The sequence below is a fragment of the Podarcis bocagei genome, assembly GCF_964188305.1.
Source record: "Podarcis bocagei genome assembly, chromosome: 14".
Classification (NCBI taxonomy): domain Eukaryota; kingdom Metazoa; phylum Chordata; class Lepidosauria; order Squamata; family Lacertidae; genus Podarcis; species Podarcis bocagei.
Window position 1 is genome coordinate 29,166,880 of NC_138139.1, and position 22,354 is coordinate 29,189,233.

At 46.9% G+C, this 22,354-nt stretch overlaps 1 protein-coding gene across 4 annotated transcripts; it reads right to left on the reverse strand.

Annotated features, from left to right (window-relative positions):
- On the reverse strand, positions 1-17,412 carry MORF4L1 (mortality factor 4 like 1). Of its 4 annotated transcripts, XM_081171274.1 has the most exons (14): positions 17,257-17,412; positions 15,782-15,828; positions 15,134-15,201; positions 12,726-12,812; positions 11,847-11,927; positions 11,086-11,148; positions 9,442-9,467; positions 8,410-8,498; positions 7,119-7,220; positions 6,371-6,459; positions 4,481-4,653; positions 3,060-3,144; positions 761-841; positions 1-619 (listed from the first exon to the last, which is right to left on the reverse strand). In XM_081171274.1, exons 1-14 carry the CDS (start codon positions 17,294-17,296, stop codon positions 616-618), a joined length of 1,035 nt encoding a protein of 344 aa, XP_081027400.1. In that variant the 5' UTR covers positions 17,297-17,412; the 3' UTR covers positions 1-615. The 4 variants fall into 4 exon arrangements, with proteins under 4 accessions (XP_081027400.1, XP_081027399.1, XP_081027402.1 ...); XM_081171273.1 differs by having other exon boundaries at positions 1-841; XM_081171276.1 differs by lacking the exon at positions 15,782-15,828 and having other exon boundaries at positions 1-841; positions 17,257-17,406.
- Positions 17,413-22,354: the final 4,942 nt, after the last annotated feature.

Here is a 22,354-nt window from a genome sequence, read left to right on the forward strand (position 1 = left end):
TTTTAACAGTTGAAATAGAAAAGTTTATTTGGGGACCTGTAAACATCCCCTACCAAAAAAAAAAAAAACCATTTCAGAAAACTTGTGAGACACAATGGCAAATCCGTCCTATGTTAGAAGGTGCATTTGAACCCAAGACAAAAGTTAACCCCACAATTCTTCAGCTATGCAGGCAAAGAACACAGACTTAAACCCACACATTTTTACCCTCCCAACACCAAGAAAGCACATGAACTCCCTCCCCACCCTGTCCCTCCCCTCCCAAGCTGCAAGTAGACATCTGCGTTTGGTCCTCCCCACTCGGTTGGAAGCAAGAGTTTGTTTGCTTGTTTTGAAGGGGTTGAGGGATGGAAGAGGAAGACAACACACCATCAAACCATCATCAGCTTGGTTTCAAGGGGGGAAAATGGGCCTAAAAGCATGCAGGAGGCTCAAGACTATGAAACGTTTCGTCACATTTCCAGCACCACATTCCAACACCAAAATCAATCCAATGACACGCTCCGGAAGGCTCTCCCCTTGAAAGAGATCCGTCTGAAGGAAAAGCGACCTTGGGACGTGGGGCGGCAACAGTTCCATCTGAAGACACAAAACACTATTCACTTGACACGGATGTCAGCTGGGCAGAAAGACGTGTGCAAGAGGAGACCGTGAGCAGACGTGGAACTGGGCAGATCTGCTGCAGAGACCCAAGGATCCCTTCCAGTGATACAGTCATACACACGCGCACACGCACACACCATGAGTGTGAGAAGCTTACACAGCTTTCCGATGATACTCTGGAGGTGCAACTTCATAGTCGCTCGCGCTGAACAGCGTGGAAGAGTTCTTTGCTAGGTACCTGCGGACGGGGAAGGAAGGGGAAGGCAACAGGCTTGAATCTCACATGGAAGCCAAGAGGTTGGGCTTAGTGAGATATTTTATTTATTAGTTGATAGCCTAAGATGTATGGGCAGTGAAAGGAAGCGTTAAAAGGGTGCCCCAGCTGCCCCACCCAGTCTTTGGAAGCCTTATAAAAAGCTGTGCAATAGAAGAGCTTCTAGGACCAAGGTGAAACTGTCAAACTCCCTTGTTATTTTTGTTGTTGGGTGTTATTAATGTAATATTATAGTACTGAAATGTTGTTTTGCATGTTGTTATATTTACTGTTGTAGGAAAGCGCCATACAAATACCGTATTTTCCCGTGTATAAGACAACACTTTTTGCTTTAAAAAAAAAGCAAAAATTGGGTGTCGTCTTATACACGGATAGTGAATGCAGAGGGGGGGGGGGACGTGCAATTAACGGCAGCAGCAAGCAGGAGATTGGCAGCGGCGATTGGTCGGGTGATTGGCGACTGCGGCAAGGTCTGCTGGCGATTGGCTGTGGCAACTGGGCAGGTGATTGGCGGCTGTGGCGAGGCAGGCAGGCAGGCGATTGGCGGTTGCGGCAAGTGGGCAGGTGGGCTGTTGGTGGCGGCGAATGGGCAGACAATTGGCGGCTGCAGCAAGGTGTGCAATTTGCAGTGGCTGTGGGAAGCGATTGGCAGTGGCGGGCAGACGGGTGAGCAATTGGTGGAAGTGACCTCCCCCACCCCCCAAAAAAAGCTAAAAAACTTAATTTCTTAATTTTGGGTTTAAAAAATGGAAAAATATGGTAAAATGCTGGCAGACGGATGGGTTTGGGGAGAGGATGTTGCAAAAGAGTCAAGCTGTCTGAAGATGTGTGAAGGAACCTCCTAACACTGATAGATGTTTCTTTGGCCCTGTTCCTCCTCAGTTCTTGTTGTGGATGTCACTTTTGCTCTGTCTCATAAGGCCATTGCTTAGTCATCACCCGACTATAACACTCTACACATGTGTAAAGCTAAAGTGAGGGAATGCCTCTACATAAGCCTGTTTAATTTATAGGCCTGTGGACTCCACTGCTGTGTTGTTCTGACCAAGCCATCTCAGACATCACAACTGGGTGTGGTTGATTTAAGAAAATCCACAACAGTGTCCAATCTTGGTGTTATTGTGTTAGCTTGGATTTGCAAGGAATGTGTAGAGACAGGCATACAAACCCAGCTCACAGCTCCATCACATGCTTCCCCCTCAGCCCCACAAGCCCCCTCTTGCACTATTTTGCAGAACTAGGACAGACAGCCAGAACACCCCTGGGCTGTGCCTTTAAGCAAGGAAGAAAGGGAAGCTCAACTGCTCACCCAGGCAGACAGAAACCTCGGCACCTACACAGGTACCACTTCAGACTAACTCACACAGAAATATAGTATTTCAGAGAGAAGGATGCTGTCATCACCTCCTCTCCAAAAACTTTGTTTTTGCATATTTAATGATCTCTTTTTCTCCCCACTTGTGGGAGAAAACATTTTCACCTGCCCATATTAAGTAGCAGGATTATGTTATGACTTTAGACAGAAGGCAAAGCAAATCCTAGCCAGTATGTTAGTGTGCCAGATTAGGATCTGGGAGACCAGAGTTCAAATCCCCACTCCACCATGAAGCTCACTGGGTGACCTTGGGCTGGTCACTTACTCTCAACCTAACCTACCTCACAGGGTTGTTGTCAGTATAAAATGGGAAGCGTGAGAACTACGTAAGCTCCTTGGAGGGCAGGTGGGATACAAATAATAATAATAATAATAACAGGAATTCCCAGAGGGCTCACTGCCTGCTGCAGCAAAAACAAGGGGGCTTGTGTTAGCAGCAAAAGTTTGTGGCACAGCAGTAGATTAGGTCAGATCACTGGAGTGGATCCTTTGAGATCTGGCCCATTAAGGGCTTGCTGTATCTATGCTACCTCTCAAAAGCCTGAAAAAAATGCCACACTTCTCTAAGGAAATCCATGGGACTAAGAGACCACGGAAGAGGATTTCTAATCCTGTCCCATCATCCATCAAAATTTCAGCTTGCCAAGAGATAAAAGCACAGTTCCTGGTATCACGCTAGAGGGAAGAAGAGCCCTGGAGGTGCCCACAACCCCCATGCAAACATCTTTGCACGAAACACAAGCTCTCACAAGGACCAAGGTGCCTCTCTCAACTCGGCAGATATCAAGCGCGATCCATTGTACATACTTTAGAAAATCGTGCAAGTAGTTCAACAGCAAGGCCAGACTCTTCTCGTCCAAGGGCGTGTAAGCGAGCATGGCTCCGATCCGGACTGTTCAGACGGTAATTTAAGGACAAGGGGGAAGACAACGTTAAGGGAAGCATTTGCACAATTCATAAAATTCACCCGCTCTATTTCCAGTTGAGTTGTCCAGCCATCACATCATACAGGTCATGACTGCAGCTGCCTTTTGAAAGCGACACATTAGTGATCCTAAGGCAGAGATGAAGTTTCAGGGATGCCTGGAAAGCCTCCTGGGTCAGAAACAAGTGAGGAAGCATTTTGGAACACATTGAAGAGTAGCACTGAGGGGAACTGAGGGTTATGAAAGGTCCACTTAGTAGGTGCTGCTAACCCCCAATATAGCCTGGGCAGTTTTGTCTAGCACAGTGGCTGGTACCACCCTCCGGGGGTGGTGACATTATCTAGAGGGGTGCTTAGAGGCAAGCGGGTGCTGGAGGTGTAAGTGGCTGCCAGGCTTTGAAAAGCTGGTATCAGTGGATCATGTTCATCCATTTAGTTGAATTAAACTAAATAGTTTCAATTGGATATTGAAAAAATACACAGTCACTGTTTTAAATTTGTTTGTGTTATCCTCCTTAGTGGGTCTTGCAAACTGCTATCCTGAGCAATGCTTTTTATAGGGCAGGGGGCACTGGGGGTGAGTTTATGGAACCAAGCGGGCAGCAGCTCCCCAAAGTTTGAGAACCACTGGTCTAATAGAATGATGCACCAGGATGGGGACCTCACTGAATCTTCTGCAACTCATCCTACACTGCCCACAGTACTAGAAATGATTACAGGCAGCAAAGGTATTTCGTATCTTGGGGCTGGAGGCTTCCACCCAAAGGAGAGCAATGCAGCTCCCAAGGCCTCATTTATGAGGAAATCACACCACATGCTCACTCACATGAACTTCTGCAGTGAGGCCACCCTACACCCTGGGCCTCCAATAGCTCTTTGTGTTCAACTCTCAATTTCCCCCAACATAATTCTTATGTCTGTTATAATTTTCCCCGATTCAATAAATTGCTTTGTGCAACTTTATGATGGTTTCAAAAACAACATGAATGCTGCACCTGTGAAGGAACAGGACATGCATACTGGCCTCGTTTGTCAGCTAAGAAGCGGCTTCCACCGGCATTTAAAAGAACAGCCTCCTCATAAAAGTGCTGCAGCCACATTTGTAAAATGTATCTTTCATGCCAGACTTTGCAACCTGGTGCGCTCCAAACGTTTTGAACTACAGCTCCCAGAAACCTCAGGCAGCATGACTGTGCTCCCATCAGGTCTCAGCATGCTGGCCAGGACTGGTGGGAGTCGTAGTCCAAAGCAACGGTTATCAGGTTGTGCAAAGCCTTTTGTGTCCCACAAACAATGTACATACCAAACAGCCGCAGGAGGTGGGGAGCTCCGTACACCTGTGACATTGGTGCATCAGGGTGATCCGCTAAGATTTCTGCGTACTGCGGCCTCTCAAATTTATAGAGCAGCTGAGTGCCCAGCATGACGTTGAAGTACTCTTTGATGCCTGCCACGACTTCATTAACAGCATATTCTCTGGTGCACAGCAAGAAAAATGCAGGGTCAGCAACAGCCAGAACAATAATTCATTATTAATTATTATTGCTATTTCATTTATACCCCACCCATCTCTCCGGGCGGCATATATAAAAACACAATAAAACATCAAACATTAAAAACTTCCCAATACAGGGCTGCCTGCAGATGTCTTCTAAAAGTTGTGTAGTTCTTTATCTCATTGACATCTGAAGGGAGGGCGTTCCAAAGGGGGTGGGGGGTGGAAATGGACAAGGCCAACAAACCCTCCTGCTCTGGGAATTCTAGCTGTCACCTCATTTCCTGCTGACCTCCATCTGTGCACATCTGCAGTGTGTTCTCAGCAGCTGGGAACCTCCAATTCCCACCATCCCTGGCTGTGCTGGCAGCTGAAGCCTAACAACATCTGGAGGGCCACAGATATTCTCCACCCCCTGGTGTTATCTGCTCTGCTCCCAGGCTGGCCTTTGCATAAGAACTTAAGGAAAGCTTGCTGTTCCCCAGCATCCTGTTCTCACAGTGGCCAACCAGATGCCTGTGGGAACCAAGCTACAGACCTTCAGGAATGGACATCATCCCATCCCCTTTTGTGTATCAGAAGCCTGTCTTGGCATTAAGCTGTTTGTGGGGGACATCTGTAAGTGTATGCATAAAAGAATGAGCATGCAGGCAGGGCTATTGCTTTTTAAAAAATTAAAGAGCGCCTAGAATTTTTTTCAACACTGCGCAAATTATATTTTCTTACGGTAGGGGGCTTCAATACCCCTAAGGAAGCTGCCTTGACTGTCACAGCCTCCCGGCCTTCACGGCAACCTTGAAACTGGGCAGTCACATTCTGGACTAACTTTTTTGCTCAAAGCAGGATTCTGGTGACACTGAGAATGGTGTATTACCAAGCTTTTGCCATGATTGGGCTATTGCCAGATCAAGGCTGGGTTGGATCCAGTCGGCCTCTTCAGCACGGCAGAGAAAGCTTGTTCGGATGGCCTCAGAGTGTTACAAATTCAGTTGTGTCCCGGAATGCTCCAGGAAATGTTTCAGGATATTACAGTAGGGTAAACTCTATAAAATCCCTTTGTGGATAAATGGAGTCAGGTGTTCAATGGGTCAATTGACCAGAGTCGCTTCCTGGCACCCTCTTCCTCCAAGTTCACACAAAGCAAGCCCCCAAATACTTTACCTCAAACAGGGCTGGAGGAGAAGAGAACTACTGAATTGGGTTGTAAGATTACTTGAGGCATGACTGCAAAAAAACCCCCCAAACCCTCCTGCTGAATTTGAGCCAACCTTCCTGCAGGACTGGAAGGGGGTATTCAAGATAGAACAAGGAAAAGAAATATAAACACACTAAGCTGCTTTGAACAGCTGTGCAGCACATACATGTCTCATTCAAATAGAGCCAGTGTGGCAAAATGGTTGGGTATCAAACTAGGACCTGTAAGAGCAGGGTTCGAATCCCCCACTCAGACATGAAGCTCACTGGGTGCCTTTGAGCCAGCCACATGATTGTTGTGGGAATTAAATGGAGGGGGAGCAGCAAGTAGAACCATACATACCACCTTGGGCTCCTTGGAAGAAAAGAGGGTATAAAAATGTAATAAATAAACAAACAAAGAGTTTGAGGTCAGCCTCCTCATATCAAAGGACCAATACTTTTGGTTAGAGATACTCCACAATGGGCCCTTCTGATGCGCCCCCACAACCACCCCCTCCTCACTTGTTATCGGTGTTCCCTCGCGACTTCTTGTAGTTTGCGTAGTCCTCCAAAATGGAGTCAACGTTCTTCTTGGCAGGAAGGTAGAAGAGCTACGGAAGAAAGTGAGAGGCACCTAAGCCAGAACAAAAAAGACTGGAGCCAGGAGAGAGGTGTAACTCCATGGAACCTCTTCTTTCAAATTGGAAGAAACTTGCACCTCCTTTGCAACCACAAGACGGCAAGGCTGAAAGTAGCTAACTAGCCTACAAGGGAAAACCCCACTATGGTTTTTAGAAGTATAATCTGCGGGAGCCATCAAGGGCCACCAGGTTTTCCACCTGCCTTCCCCCAACCCGCTGCCTGGGACCTTGTAAAGCAAAGTTGCTTCTTACATAGCTGTCAACGTTTCCCTTTTTTTAAGGGAAATTTCCTTATTCCGAATAGGATTCCTTGCAAGAAAAGGGAAAAGTTGACAGCTATGCTTCTTAAGTATTCTTGCCTTCTCTTAACATTTTTGTAGGGAATGTTCTTTGCCTTTTTGGAAGGTGCATGGATGTATTTAGTTTGTAATACTGCTGAAACGTTTTGAAAGTCTATCAATTGTACTTGCATTATTGTATTTTTATGTGTTGATTTAGTCTTGGGAGTCTTTTTGGCTGAAAGGCAGCTTGCAAACAAACAGTAATATCACATTACGTAACAACCAACTCAGGTTACTGCAGGTGCTTAAAAATAAGCAGTCCATTTAGTAACACAATTTCAGAGTTACCTGCTTTTGCCGGGTGATCAAATCCCAGTCGTCCACAAGCCACGGTTTCAGCTCCTCGGGTATTTTTACCTTGACTTCAACCCTGTTCATAAAAGTCTCCTCCTGAAGAATAAAAGACACAAGACCTGCATTCGGATACTGGCACCAAGCAAAGCACATTGTTGTGTATTGGGGCTCAGAAAATGTACAGTGTATCAGTGAATTTAACAATATTGCACCTCTGTATTCAGAGATGTCCTCACTAGCAAGATCCAAGGAACTGAGAACAGACCTTGGCACTGTGACGGCAGGAGACAACCATTCAGAAGCCTGCGCAAGGAAAAAAACCTCAGTTGTCTATTGCCAGCCCTATATGGAGGGCTGCCAAGTGTTTCTTGTGGTTCCATGAAGACACTTACAAAGTTTCAAGGAGCCGCAAAATATGTTCATTGCCACTCGATATAAGCATTCACGTATTCCCACAAGCTGCGTTTCTTATTTGTTTCATAACATTTATACATTTCTTGATTGTAAAAAAGAAAATAAACCACGTATCAAAGCAGTTTACAAAAATATAAAACAATCAAGAAGAATTAGCAGCAATAATTTAAGGCTTTTGCAAAGTTAAAATAACAATTGACGAAAAGCAGACTAAAATTCACACAAGCATTCAGCTTATCTGTGTAGGGTTGTCTAAGCAAAAATGTTTTTAACATGCGTTGAAACAGTCCAGTGAAGGCACCAGCCTAGTGTCAATTGGCAGGGAGTTCCAAAGTGTAAGTCCTGCCGCACTAAAAGAGTTTTTACAAATGTGGAACATGTATTATGTGGCACCTGTAACAACAGCAGTTCCACTGATCGAAGCAGTAAATTGGGCGTATATGCTGTACGGAGATATTGCTGATAAATTGGTCCCAAGTTGTTAAGGGCTCTGTACACTAATAGTAACACCTTGAACTTGGCCTCGTAGTAAATTGGCAACCAGTGCAGGTCTCTGAGCACAAGTGTTATATGCAGACAAGGCCTCACTCATGTCAGCAATCGTGCTGCAGCATTCTGCACTAACTGCAGCTTTCAGATCAAGGGCAAAAGAAATCCCACGCAGAGCGACTTGCGTGGCTGAAGTAAGGGATTTGGGGGGATAAATATATTATTGCCATCTATCCCCCTTCCTTGTGAAGTTGCCCAAAGGCTGAGATGGATCCAAAACATCTTGGATATTCTTTCTTTTTAAAGACTTGCAAACTGTGTAATGACTGCAACCCAACAAGGGGAACTCTACCTAGAGTCCCGGACAGTCCAAAATACTTACACTTTCAACAGTGGGATCTACACGAGCCCTTTTCTTCCTGGGAGGCTGAGGGTTTTCATTAGTGCTGCTGCCTTCACCGATTCCAGGAGCTACACAAACAGGCAAGGGAATCACTGTTGTGGTTTTAGCTAAACGTTTTACACAGGTGGCAGTTCACACACAACACACACTCGCGGAAGGGGTCTACTGGACAGAACCAGAAATCAGACAGACACACACACACTGCACCCCAATGTTGTGGCAGCCCCTTTAAAATAGTCACTGGGATCCCGGATGCAAACCCCTTTTTTTAAGTTGCTCAGCATTGCTAAGAACTGCTTCGGGGGTAGCTCCAATGTCTTGAGTTAATTGAACTGATTACAAACTTTTTGATTGACTTAAAGATGCATCCAATTGATTGGGCAATGCTTTTTAAGAAGTGTTACATTAAAACTTTTAATACTAGCAGGCAATAAAAAAGACTTTCCCTCTCTTATGTATGAGGGAAAACCCCTGCTTCAAGCAAAACCTTTTTAAAAATTAAAAATAAAAAAGTAACTTGTTTCATTCAGGGCAGGCCATATTCAATAGTCTAGACATGCAGATCTAATCTGGTAGCTGATCAAAACTCAAACTAAGACTTATAGGGCTGCCACCTGATTAAAGTAGTTTTTATCACCCAATGCAATTAACTGCTTTTTTCCCCTTCCCCTTTTATTTTTTTCAAGATACCAATATAACAATTTTTCAAGTTCTAGCAAGATGTGCATTATAGTAGGGCTGCCTTTTAATGCTTGTTCGTAGAGTGGACAGCTTTGAATAAATTACTGCATCAAAATAACAACAGTAACTAATTGGAAGTACTGCTGCTGCTGCCAGATTCTAGGAGCTTCAATTTTGGAGCCAACACACTGGGAGGGCCATCTTTTCCTTAACCCTTTTTGCTCTTACAAAAGTAAGGTGGGGCCTGGGCAGAAATGTTGTCAAAACACTGAAAATCTAGAAGAACGTCATGCTAGATAAGAGTGGGCAACTCAAAAGAGATGCTCTTACTTTTCTGTTTGTTCTTTTTGGTCTTCCTGCCAAAGGGAAAAGAGACACTGTTATTCCACATGCAAAGCAAGTATAACACCAGCACTTTTTTTCAAAAAAGTTCCTTCTTCTAAGCCCAATCACTTGATCTGTAAGGGACTGATCAAGCCACAAAGCGCAAGGCCCAGTGTTGAAAGGAACGTCATCCACGCAGGATAATTCAAGGTGCTTAGGCCTAATACGGAAAAGACAGGATCTGGCATATGTAGAAGCTGCTTTCCCAGCATTTGATAAAATAAAGGAAGAGCTACGTGCTTTACATTTTCCGCAAAGCTAGTATGCTTCCCCCATGACCAGCCATACCTGCAGCTGCAAAGGCACACCAGAAATGTACACTGCCTTTAAAAAAAATAAGGTGTAGAAGCAGCCTCTTTCGCCCCACCCTAATAGCTGGAAGCATGGCAGACCAGCCAACCACCTGCCTTCATGATTTATAAAAGAGCACAGCTACAATTCTCATCAACATCTGAAAAGGTTAGATCACTGCAGTCTGTTACACATGGGGCTTCCTCTGAAGACAGTTCAGAGACCTTAGATAGTGCAGAATTCAGCAGCTAGGTAGCTCACTGGGGCAAGACAGACTGAGCATATAACTACAACCCTGGCCCAACTGCATTGCCTGCCAATTAGTTTCTGGGCCCAATTCAAAGTGCTAGCTTGGTCTATGAAGCCTTAAACAGCTCAGGAACACAATATCTCAAGGACCACCTCCACCCATAAGCACCGACCCAGATCTTGTGATCATCATCTGAGGCTCCTCTTTGGGTGCCTCCACCACAAGAGGTCTGGAGGGTGGCAACAGGAAAACAGGCCTTTTCTGCTGTGTCTGCCTGTTTGTGAAATGCTCTCCCCAGGGAGGCTCGCCTGGCACCTTCAATACATATGTTTAGGCACCAGGCAAGAACATTCCTCTTCTCCCAGGCCTTTCGCTAATTAAACAATCTATGGCCTTTTAAATGGGGGCGGGGAGTCATTCTTTTGTTTCTTATAATAACAATACTATGTTATGTATTTTCATATTTTTATACTATAAATCCTATGATCCTTGGATGAAGGGCGGTATATAAATTTATTATTAAGTGGAATATCCGTATGCAGCATCTGAAAATCCAATCCACACATCACGAGTGACCAGAGGAAGTACAAAAAGGAGCAATCAACCGAGATGGTGGTGGGTTTTTTATCATGAAGAACACCTTCAAGAAAGTCTGATGCATTAAGAACTGCATAAATTGTTATTCTACCAGCTATCTCAAGGGAGGATATTCCATTACAGTGGTACCTCAGTCTACAAACAGTCCTGTTAACAAACTATTCGGGCAACGAACTCCGCAAAACTGGAAGTAGGTGTTCCGGCTAGCAAATTTTACCTCGGAAGACGAACAGTGGAAGGGCACCAGCAGCAGGAGGCCCCAGTGGGGAACGCTTTGGTTTAAGAATGGACTTCCGTACCAAATTAAGTTTGTAGACCGAGGTACCACTGTACTTACATAATATGCCTATACATCATTTTTCAGAGAGAGAGAAACTTATAAATCTACACAAAGCAAGGAAATCTGGATTTCAGGATGAAGATCCTGGCGTGACAATCCATCCTTAACTCACCGCGTCGATATTGCAGGGGTCTCCAAACCGCAAACTGTATGCGCTCCATCTCGTCTGAAAAATCTAGGCACAATGGGGGTTGAGTTAAGGAGAGAGTGTCAGACCCGACACATGGAACCTTTAAGAGAATGCACTTCAGTTCAGCTGGAAAAGGCAAGACAGCTTTTAGAGGAAGTTACAGCCCCATTCAACAAGTGTCTGGAGGGTGGGAAGCCAACCGGGGCTGACATCTTCCTCCTACCTTGAATGCTATTTTGTCATATCTGGGCTCTGTTATGTACACTATTCATCCATCCATGGAAGCAACACAAGGTTGAGCCCAGGCTTACGCAGATCATTGGCGTTATTTTCTCAGAGGACACTCAGAGAAGTCAGCAGGCCCCCCTCCTGAGAAGGACAAGGCTAGTTTCCTTCGAAATCTCGCCACCTGCTCACTTAAGACTGCTCAACAGTAAGGGAAAGAGCTGGGCTCAAAAACCCCTACAATACTGTAGAAGCCATGACTGCCTAAAGAACGCCTATTGGACCATTCAAAGCCCAGCCTCTTGGAAATGGTGGCAAGCTCATTTCCCATCACGGTTCTTCATTGGAAAGCAGCTTCCTCAGCACTAAGGTTACATTTTCCAAAGCAACATTCCACATGTACCAACAGTACAGTTTTAAGCTTTGGAAATATGCTTGCTAAGATCTTCAAGGCCAAAAGATTGTGAGGGAAAGCCTTTAAATTAAAAAAGAATAAAGCAGACAAAATAGTTTCTTACACTTCAACATTTTTCTGCTGGAGTCCGGACGTTTTTTTCCCTGGTGCGGCCCCTCTCATCTTTCCTTCTGCATACTGTTCCCTTTGAAAAAAAGAGTCATCAAAACAGGACTTAATTAGAGGCATCTCTATGCCTCCATAGCACAGAAGTATCTCTGCAACAGAAGCCCTACCTATCTTGCTATTCTTAACTGCCAGTGCAACCAGTTAAAATTTAACATTGGGATGTCCCTAAGTATTGCACTGAAACTGTGGCATCCTGGTCTATTCCTCTTGCCCTGACAGTGCCCATGCTGCAATTTTTTCCAACAGTGTTATATGTTTATATATACCTGCACAGAATGTGAGCTCCATGCAGTACGTAGTTCAGGACAACACAGAAGGCATTTCATAGTGTATGTCTAAAGCAATTTGGGGGTAAGTAGATTATAGCTGCAAAGAGCTCTCCTGCTTGAGCAATGAGAGAGAAGGGCACCTTCTCCCATACTAGGTGAAGTGAGTTCTACAAAATTCACACACACATAAAATTCATATAATACATATTCAGGCTGCAGGAGAGAACTTTGCTGAACCCTCAAGGGGCTGTTTTTCCCATTTGTCCTGCCCTTCGCATCCCAGCCTGCAAGGAGAAGCAGCTCCCCAAGAATTTACTGCTGCTTTCTCTGCTCTCTCTGGGGGCACACCCCTTTCCCTTTTGGCAGAGGCAATAATGTATTCATCTTGTAAAAAGGTTTGCCGTTTTAAGTTTGTGTTATATTGCAAAGGCCAAAGGTTCCCCACACCTTTCTTACACAAGAATACAGACACCCCTGTAAAAAAACCCCAACCACTTATTATACACTGGCCTGGCTTAGTTCCTCCATTACTAGGTAATACTCACTGATTGGCCTTTTGAAGTTCTTTCTGCTTTTGCAGATTGGTGTCCACGTATTTGAGCACTCTGCTTTCTGGAACCCATTCATCCCAGCTGCAAGGGAAGGGAAGAGTTTTCAGGGGCTACATAACAAGAAGCCCACCACCTAGCTGTTAATTCAGTGGCTTCACAGAAAACCAATGAACTTTATCCATTTATTTAAAAAATATTTATAGACAGATATTTATAAAAACTTTGCTTTTCCGACTTGCAGCCCTGCCTAACACAGGGTTACAGGCACAAGTGGGTAGATTTCTCCTAAGTTTCGGAATCCAGGTATTTAATCAATTCCTGTAGAAAAAAGAATCATTGTTCTAGCTGTTGTTGTTTTCGTTAAGAAGCACTTTAAAGTTAGCTGAAAACTACATTCCTGGAGAAAGTTTGGGGACGCTTTCTGATTAGGCGACAGGATTATAACCTCATGGTTTACCATCCCCACCTATTACTACTGATCAATTTGCAGCTTATTCTGTGGGGTTTTCTCTCTCTCTCTCTCTCTCTCTCTCTCTCACACACACACACACACACACACACACACACCTTTTCAATCACTCTGTTGCCACCGATCAGGACACTGAAACCTGCCAGGACTTCCACTGTGCCTTTCCTGCCTAATCCGCTGTCACTTCTTGCAGGCCACAAAAACCTTGCTATGGTACAGCAGGCCTTTTGAGGCAGGCACAGGCTTTATTCTAGTGGGAGCTTAGAGAGGGAGGACACGTAAGTTACTCCCTTTCCCCACAACCACCTTGGGAGTGTGTGGAGTGGCTGAGAATAGATAGCAGATAGCAGCCTTCAGGAAGGACTGTTAGATTAGAGTAAAAAGAGAGGGTGTATTCGGATGCCTTGATTGTGGCCCACACTGCTGGGAGAGCACCACATGGGAGGAAAGCAGGAGGGTGCCCTGTAATCTGTGGGCAGATGAAGACTCCTTTTTTGTATCAGCTTAAACCTGGCAGAGAGGGGAGTAGCCTTTAACTTAGGAAATTTCAGTTAATATTTCCATAGAATAACTAGTTAAACTTGGGACACTGCTTGAATTTAGACAGTGGTTTCTTTTTATTCCCTTTTCTCCTTTCTGGTAAATTATCAATGTCTGCAGCAGGAACCATAATCGCTACTTAGCATGTAATTCATCTTTTCCCTGTCCTGGTGCCACCCAAATGTTTAGAACTTTAGCTCCCGTCAGGGCCAGCCAGCCCTAGCGTCATACAGTCATGCTGCCTGGGCTGATGGGGAGTTGTAGTCTGAAACATCTGGAGGATGCCAGAATGGGGAAAGCGGATATGAATGAATGCAATTAGAGACTTAGGAGAAATCCCCATTTCACATTCTGACTCACACCACCTGTAACTGTTTCTCCAACAAGAGGTGAAGAGCAAAGAGCCTTCAATAATTCACAAAGCTGTGCTGCCTGGGTTTTTTTGCTCAAAAGCCTCACGATTGTGGCAGTGAGTGGACAAGGTTGACTTATGGGTTCAACACTATTATTTCATTAATCTTGAAACTTCAAGCACATCTGAGATTGTTGCAATAAAATAATCAATACACAAAAATATAAACACATAAGAAAGCTAAACAAAATGTGTGTGTGAATAAAACAGATCAACTGAATTAAAAAAGCTTAGGAAAATAAAATCGGTATCTGAATGGCACCAAAAAGATACCAAAGCAGGTGCCAGATATTCCTCTCTGGGAAAAGCATTCTAAAGTCACCACCACAGAGAAGCCCTTTCCCCTGAAACCACAATATGTCAGAAAAACCTAGAGAAGAGCCTCTTCTGCAGATCTCAATGTATTGGCAAGTATATGTGAACCCATACAATTTTCCAGGTATCCTGGCCCTAAGCCATAATGGGTCTTAAAAATCAAAACCAGCACTTTGAGCTGGGCCCAGAAATAATTGACAGGGAGCTGGTCGTGTTGGTGAAACGCTGGCATCACAACAGCTGACCTCAGTTGCTCATCTAGAAGCCATATCCCTGAACTAACTGTAGTTATCAAAACACCCTCAGGAGCAGCTACACACATAGTGTGTTTCGGCGGCCTAGCCCGAAGGATGACTGAGGACAGGCTGCCATCTGCTTTGGCTGGAAATGCCAGGGGTGAAATCCTGCAAAGATGCTGCACATATTTTGTGCTGCCCCAACTTTCTGACCTTAAACATTAGTTTGCCAGAGAAATGAAAGAACTTTAAGCATTGCTGTTCATTGTAGATTGATTTTTTTGGTTTTAATAATGGTTTTGTTATGATGTGGCTATTTGATTGCCATTGTCACAAGTCATCCTGTGCTCCATTTTGGAGAAAAAGTAGGATATATACCTCCTATCAAATAGTGTTTTTTTGTTATCGTTACTTAAAAATAAATACTCACTTCTTATTCCAACCACTGTAATGTATGAAGTATTTCACCTGTTTGTCCTTTATAGCAACCTTTACACACTAGAAGGAGGAAGAAGAAAGTCTGTCAACAACTTAGCAAGTCCACATGCAATTCAGAGACATTTATGCCACTTTGGGCCAGATTAACAGTTCTTAGGCAGCCTACAGGGTATTTAATTGCCCCAGCCAAATCGGGTCCCTTGCTGTGGCAAGATGTTCTGGGAGTTTCCCAGCATGCAAAGTGCGAGCCCATCCTGCTCCTTGCAGCTGGGGACACGGTGGCTGCCCAGAGGGCACAATGTCCCCAGTCACTCGCCACACAGGCTGCCTCTCTTAGCATGAGGAATACGATACCATCAGTACTGCAGAAGGACTTCAAAAGGAAGGCAGGATGGAGCGGACCAGAGAAAGGGAGCCGGGCTGCTTGTGGCTGCTGTGTTTGCACAGGCTTGCTTCTGTGCGAGAATGCTGGCAGAGGAAAGCACGGTATGTGAATCAGGCCCTTTGGCTCTGGAGCCCCAGAGCAGGTTTTTTTGTTTTGTTTTGCACAGCGCACGCGTCCCCCACCACCACCCCTTAAATCCAGCACTGCCGTGGGTGGGTTAACGTCGTCTGCCACAGCAAACTACAGCCAACATACCTTTGCTTCGTAAAGAAGAGGTCCATGGAAACACAGCACCCGTTCACCTGTGAGAAAATTTCCATTTAGTAGGAAAAGCAGGCCTAGACGCACACGCACCACACAAACACTGAATAATATCATCATCGCACTGAAATGAAGATGCAAGGATCCATTAATGTTCATATTTCAGCTCCTCGTAAGACCTTTGGCCAAGGTACGCAGAGCTGAACCGCCATTTTGCTCAAACTGGACTTCCCATCCACCAACCCAAGTAAACACACATGTTCAAAAGCTGGTGTTTCTGTTGACGAGTGCAAAAAGGGCTTCCAAGGCAACATATTTTTGCTTTCAAAGTTGAACGATAAGACACACAGAAAAATCAGAGGATTTTTCATCTGTGCCGTTGAAGCAATGCAACTTCCTCATCAGAGATTTGGATTGCACAGGACGCCAACGCCGCCCTCTGTGTGTGTGTGTGTGCGCGCACACATGGATGTCCTCATTTTCATGTTGAAATGCACAGTACCAAACCGTCAAGTAGCAATCTGCCTCCCTATAAGCTAAGAGGAAGACTTATTTGAGCATTGCTAATTAAGGGTTTTTGCTAATTAAGAGCATAAGGCTAATTAAGACTCCAGGGCCTACCACAGAGAATGCCAGAGGAACTGATCCTGTCCCACACCAAGAGATGGCACAGGAGACAAAGCGTCATATGCCCACCTGTGCTCAACCCACATGCACAAAGCCTGGGCTAGCAACTATTGTGCCAGGCCACGCAACGGAGCTCTGGTGCCCACAGGAGAGGCTGAAAGCCTCTGAGCAGGATGAGGGCATTTGCAGGCAGAAAGAGGAGAGTCTGGCTGCTGCAGCTGGGCCAACTGCCCAAAGGGGGTCCACCACCTAGCCCACCACCCTCCTCTCACAGCGGCCAACCAGGTGCCCCTAGTAGGAAGCCTTGAAGGCAGCAGGACCCCCAACAGGCCAGAAGCAGCTCTCCCTGCCCCAGGGATCCAGGAGCATCACTGCCTCCTGGGGGGGGGGGGATATAGCCGTCGTGGCTAGTAGCCATTATGACTAGTACGCAATGAAAGACAAATTCAGGTGTGTGTGTTTGGCTCATTCTCCTCGGCCTGACCCAGCAAACAGGGTCTTCCTCAGAGGAACTGAGCCGCAAGACGCAGACAGGGGAGGGGGGAAACACCCCCTACAGGCTCCCTCTCCCCCCTCCTGAGGAGTGGGGAGGGGGAGACAAAGAGAAGAACCCGAGGGGCCGTTTTGCTGCGGGGAAAACGGGCTCCTGTGCATGCACTGCCTGCCTGCCTGGGGTGGGGAGGGGGAGGCAGAGCGGCTGCCGCCGCCGCCCCCCGCCCGGCTCTGGGCGCCCCCTCCTCTCCCTCTCCCCCGCCCTTCGCGGTTGGAGGTCCGTGGTTGGGGGTCTCCGGCAGGGCGCCCCCTCCGTCCCCGGCTCGACCCTCCCTCCTGCCGCTGCTCACCCTCTTGGAATTTGGGTTTGGGGTCCTGCTTGGGCGCCATTTATAAGCGACTCCTCCGCCTCCCCCTCCCCGCGGGGGCTCCTCAGCTGCGTCGCCGCATTATGGCAAGAGGAGGGGAGCCTCCGCTACGGCGCATGCGCGCGCACGGATCTTTCCACACCCGGCTCTTCCTCCTCTCCCCGGGCATGCTGGGTTTTGTAGTCTTCGGCGGTGGCTCCTCCTGCTTCCCGTCTCGTCGCCGCTGGGCCTGCCTGCCTGTCACATGAGCTGCCAAAACAAACCTCCTTCTTTTTAATTAACCAATGGGCAAAAGAGCGCGCTCAACTTGGGGCTCGAACCCACAACCTTGATATTAAGAGCCCCATGCTCTACCGACTGAGCTAGCCGGGCATTAGCACAAGTTCTTCAGCCTGGAATACTCCTGCCTGCAACCCCTGATGCTGCTGTCTGGCTTCAAGCATGCGGCAATGTTGGTCATCAGGCAGGTGATGCTGTCACTGTTTTCTTTTCAGCTTAAACATTTTTCCTTAGACATGCCAGATGATCAGAAAGTTGATTCAAGTTTTAATCTACTCTTAGTCTATAGTCTTGGGGACGCGGATGGCGCTGTGGGTAAAACCTCAGTGCCTAGGACTTGCCGATTGTATGGTCGGCGGTTCGAATCCCCGCGGCGGGGTGAGCTCCCGTCGTTCGGTCCCAGCTCCTGCCCACCTAGCAGTTCGAAAGCACTCTTAAGAGCAAGTAGATAAATAGGGACCGCTTTATAGCGGGAAGGTAAACGGTGTTTCCGTGTGCTGCGCTGGTGCTGGCTTGCCAGCTGCAGCTTCGTCATGCTGGCCACGTGACCCGGAAGTGTCTCCGGACGGCGCTGGCTCACGGCCTCTAGAGCGAGATGAGCACGCAACCCTAGAGTCGGACACGATTGGCCCGTATGCGCAGGGGTACCTTTACTTTTACCTTTACTTAGTCTATAGTCTATTGTCAGTCACCCTTTTAGAAAGTTTTAAATTGTTGTTGTTATTTTGTCTTAGTGATACTTGAATTGTCTTTTTTTTACCCCCACTGCGGATTTTGAATTTATTTATTATTTTTTTACAGTGAAGCAGTGTATAAGTTTTATGAAATAAATAAAATCACTGGAAGCTCTGGATCTGGGATAATGGCAGAGGTTTCCCAACTGGCCAGCCAGGTACCCCACATAATCTTGGGGGGGGGGAGTAGGGTCAGAGTTTATATAAATATGCCTATATTTGACAACAGGGTTAAACACAACATGTATTTTATTCATTTATTAAGGGTTGTATCCTATGCTAGTTCCACCTAGGATAGACCTCATTGTCGTTAGTGAACCTGACTCTCTTAGGTTCATTAATTTACTGGGTCTACTCTGGGCTAGTGCTGGCCACAACCCATAATTTCCTTTCCACACACAATTGGAGCTGCCCACTCATCTGCCCCACCTTCCCACACCACGGATTCAGGAGCAGGTACATCAAAAGCCCTTTTCCTCCATCATTGGATCTGCCAGTCAGGAGAGGGATTTTGTTGGGACTGGGCTGAAAGACAAGCCTCAGAAAGCCCTACCCACAGCTGCAACCTTTCAATCATGCTTTAGCAGAGAGAAGGAGGTGGGACCACCCCACCAGTGCAGCAGAAACACCACTATCATCTTCCTCTCCAAATTTTATCATTCCAAGTCTTGTGGTTGCAATAACTCTGCAACTAAAAAAACACGTTCCTGAGCTTGCTTTTTTCCTCCTCCCTCCCAACCCCTTTCCCTTTCGTGTCATGACTTTTAGGCTTCAAGCCAGCAAGCAGTCTTGTACATTGCTCTGAGAGTTTTTTTCAGCTGAAAAGCAAGTAAAAAATAAGTAAAAAAAACAAACTAGGCAGAATGGGACTTCAGAACTCCCACTCCCCCACCCCACTTGGAGGCATGGAGCTGTCCATAGTGCTGTTTCTGATGCTGCCACCTAGAGGGAAAAAGGCAAAGGGGCAGGGATCACATTCTGCCCCAGGGGTGCTGAGGCAGTGGAGATAAATGTCCCATGCTGAGTATTTCTTGTCAGGACTATAGGATTCCCTTCCCATTCCAGGCACCAAGTCTGTGAGGAGCCCTTGCACACAGAGAGGCATGCAATCTGCCTGCTTCCTTCTCAGTATGGCAACTGGGGAAAAGGTAGGGTGTTGTGATGCAACCTTGAACAGAGCAGCTGGCTTTCACATTTCCATTGTGACACTGACTACAAAGGGTAGCCTCTCCCTTTTCCCACCAGATGGCACCCTTGTTCCAAGACAGGGCTCAATGATGGACTCTGTAAGCAGGAAATAATATATAATGGGCTCAATGAGCAGGGAAGGATAGCCTGTGAGAACATTGAAACTGCCTTCCCAGATCAGGCCAGGAGTTCTATTTCCAATAGAATAAAGTAATCCAGGTGCCTTTGGGAACCCAAAGCAGTGTGTGAGACTGATTTAAATAAATGGACACAATACCCAAGTGTTTCCAGCTTCCAAATGGACAGGCAAACCACATTTTATCACTACTGACTGCGTTGGTGTTCCACATGCTCAGCACTCCCTGTTTCCATTGCACCTCCGTCTCTGGAGGCAAAGCTGCAGCCATAGTTATGGTTTCGTAGAATTGTAGAGTTGAAATGTACCCCAAGGGCCATCTAGTCCAACCCCTGCAATGTAGGAATCCCACCCACAGCCGTCCCTGGGTGGGCTCGAACCACCAACCTTCTGGTTAACAGTCAGACATACTGACCCACTGAGCCACAGATACCTGTTTGTCAAGCCAGGCATTGTGCCGTATCCTATTTAGTGCAAGCCATGGCGTCTGTATCTGATTGTTGCTGCAAAGCATGCTTGATCAGTTCAGACATCGGGCCAAACCATAGGTAAGCTTCCCCAGCTATAGTTTGGCATGTCAGGCAGTCTTCCCCAATCTGAGACTCTCCAGGTGTGTCGGCCTGCAACGCCCAACAGCCCTTTTAGCACAGCTGGACGGTGGGAGTTGTAGTCCAAAACATCTGGAGAGCAGCAGTTTATTGAAGGCTGATTTCTATCAGGTTCCAATCTAATGTTAGTTATTTCTATGGGATATTCAAATTGTGCATTATCTTACATCAGCTATCTTGGAGGACTGAAAGGCAAGATGCATTCAGATTAAACAGATTACTGAAAAACAAAACGATAGTAATAATAATAATAATAATAATAATAATAATAATAATAATAATAATAATAATTTATTATTTGTACCCCGCCCATCTGGCTGGGTTTCCCCAGCCACTCTGGGCGGCTTCCACAGAAACCAAAAAACACTAAAATATCATACATTAAAAGCTTCCCTGAATAGGGGAAGATGTCTTCTGAATGTCAGGTAGTTGTCCATCACCTTGACATCCGATGGGAGGGCATTCCACAGGGCGGGCGCCACCACCGAAAAGGCCCTCTGCCTGGTTCCCTGTAGCTTCGCTTCTCGCAATGAGGGAACCGCCAGAAGGCCCTCAGCGCTGGACCTCAGTGTCCGGGCAGAACGACGGGGGTGGAGACGCTCCTTCAGGTATACTGGGCCGAAGCCGTTTAGGGCTTTAAAGGTCAACACCAGCACTTTGAATTGTGCTCGGAAACGTACTGGGAACCAATGTAGGTCTTTCAAGACCGGTGTTATGTGGTCTCGGCGGCCGCCCCCAGTCAGCAGTCTAGCTGCCGCATTCTGGATTAGCTGTAGTTTCCGAGTCACCTTCAAAGGTAGCCCCACGTAGAGCGCATTGCAGTAGTCCAAGCGGGAGATAACTAGAGCATGCACCACTCTGGCCAGACAGTCAGCGGGCAGGTAGGGTCTCAGCCTGCGTACCAGGTGGAGTTGGTAGACAGCTGCCCTGGATACAGAATTGACCTGCGCCTCCATGGACAGCTGTGAGTCCAAAATGACTCCCAGGCTACGCACCTGGTCCTTCAGGGGCACAGTTACCCTATTCAGGACCAGGGAGTCCTCCACACCAGCCCGCCCCCTGTCCCCCAAAAACAGTACTTCTGTCTTGTCAGGATTCAACTTCAATCCATTAGCCGCCATCCATCCTCCAACCGCCTCCAGGCACTCCAGGATAGGATGTACGAGGCAGATTAACCAGATCCATTTCAGTCTGGCTTCAGGCCCTTTTCTGGCACTGGCCTTGGTTGGCCTGTTGGGTCACCTCTGCCTGGAGAGGGGGACAGGAATTGTGCTTTACCTGTGAGCAAAGCTCAAGGGATCTCCACAGTCAGAAAGGCAAGACCTGGATTTGCACAACTTTGAATCAAGAGTCTTCTTACTGCTCCCAGTAGGCCTGGCGCTTGAATATCAGGAACCCTTCTGGGCTTCTTTATTTCTGTAAACCCAAGCCCTAAATATCTGGAAGACCACCCTGCTTCCCCAAAGACTATCTGCAGTGCCGAAATTGGCAGAGTGGCTCCTCTGGGTTTTCCTATGCCCTCGGAGGCTTGGGGGTGGTGTGAGGGGGTGGGGGTTTGGCAGCCCAGCAGAGGGCCTTCTCTGTGGAATCCCCTAAGCTTTGGAACTCCCTCCCAGCAGTGAGACATCTGGCGCCTTCATTATACAGCGTTTGGAGAAGATGCACATCTTTCAAACTCAAGGTGTATGTTTCAAGGACCCACCCTATTTTTATGCATGGAAGTTGTGTTCTTTAAAAAAAAAAAATGCTTTAACCCGCCCTGGGAACATAAGTGGGCGAAAAATAGGTTAACAAAAGTAATAACAACAACAACAACATTTATTATGGGAAGAAGCATTCTTCCCCCACTGCCCGCTCCTCCAAGCCAGCGACGCGCGTGGTTCTCCTCCCTCTTCACTTTACCTGCACAACATCCCTGCAAGGTGGGTTCCCAGCTGATGGACAGCGACAAGGTCAAGGGGCGACGCTGGCTGCAGCGGAGCTGCAAGACCGCGCTTCTGCCACGCGGCGGCGCAGTTCCGGCTGGTCTCCAGCAGGCGGCGTCGCAGGGCTGTCCCGCCGGCCAGGCTGCCCGTCGTGGGGGCAGGAGAAGCGGCGGCGGCGAGCGCGTTCGCGTCGTGCAGCTGCTGCCTCCG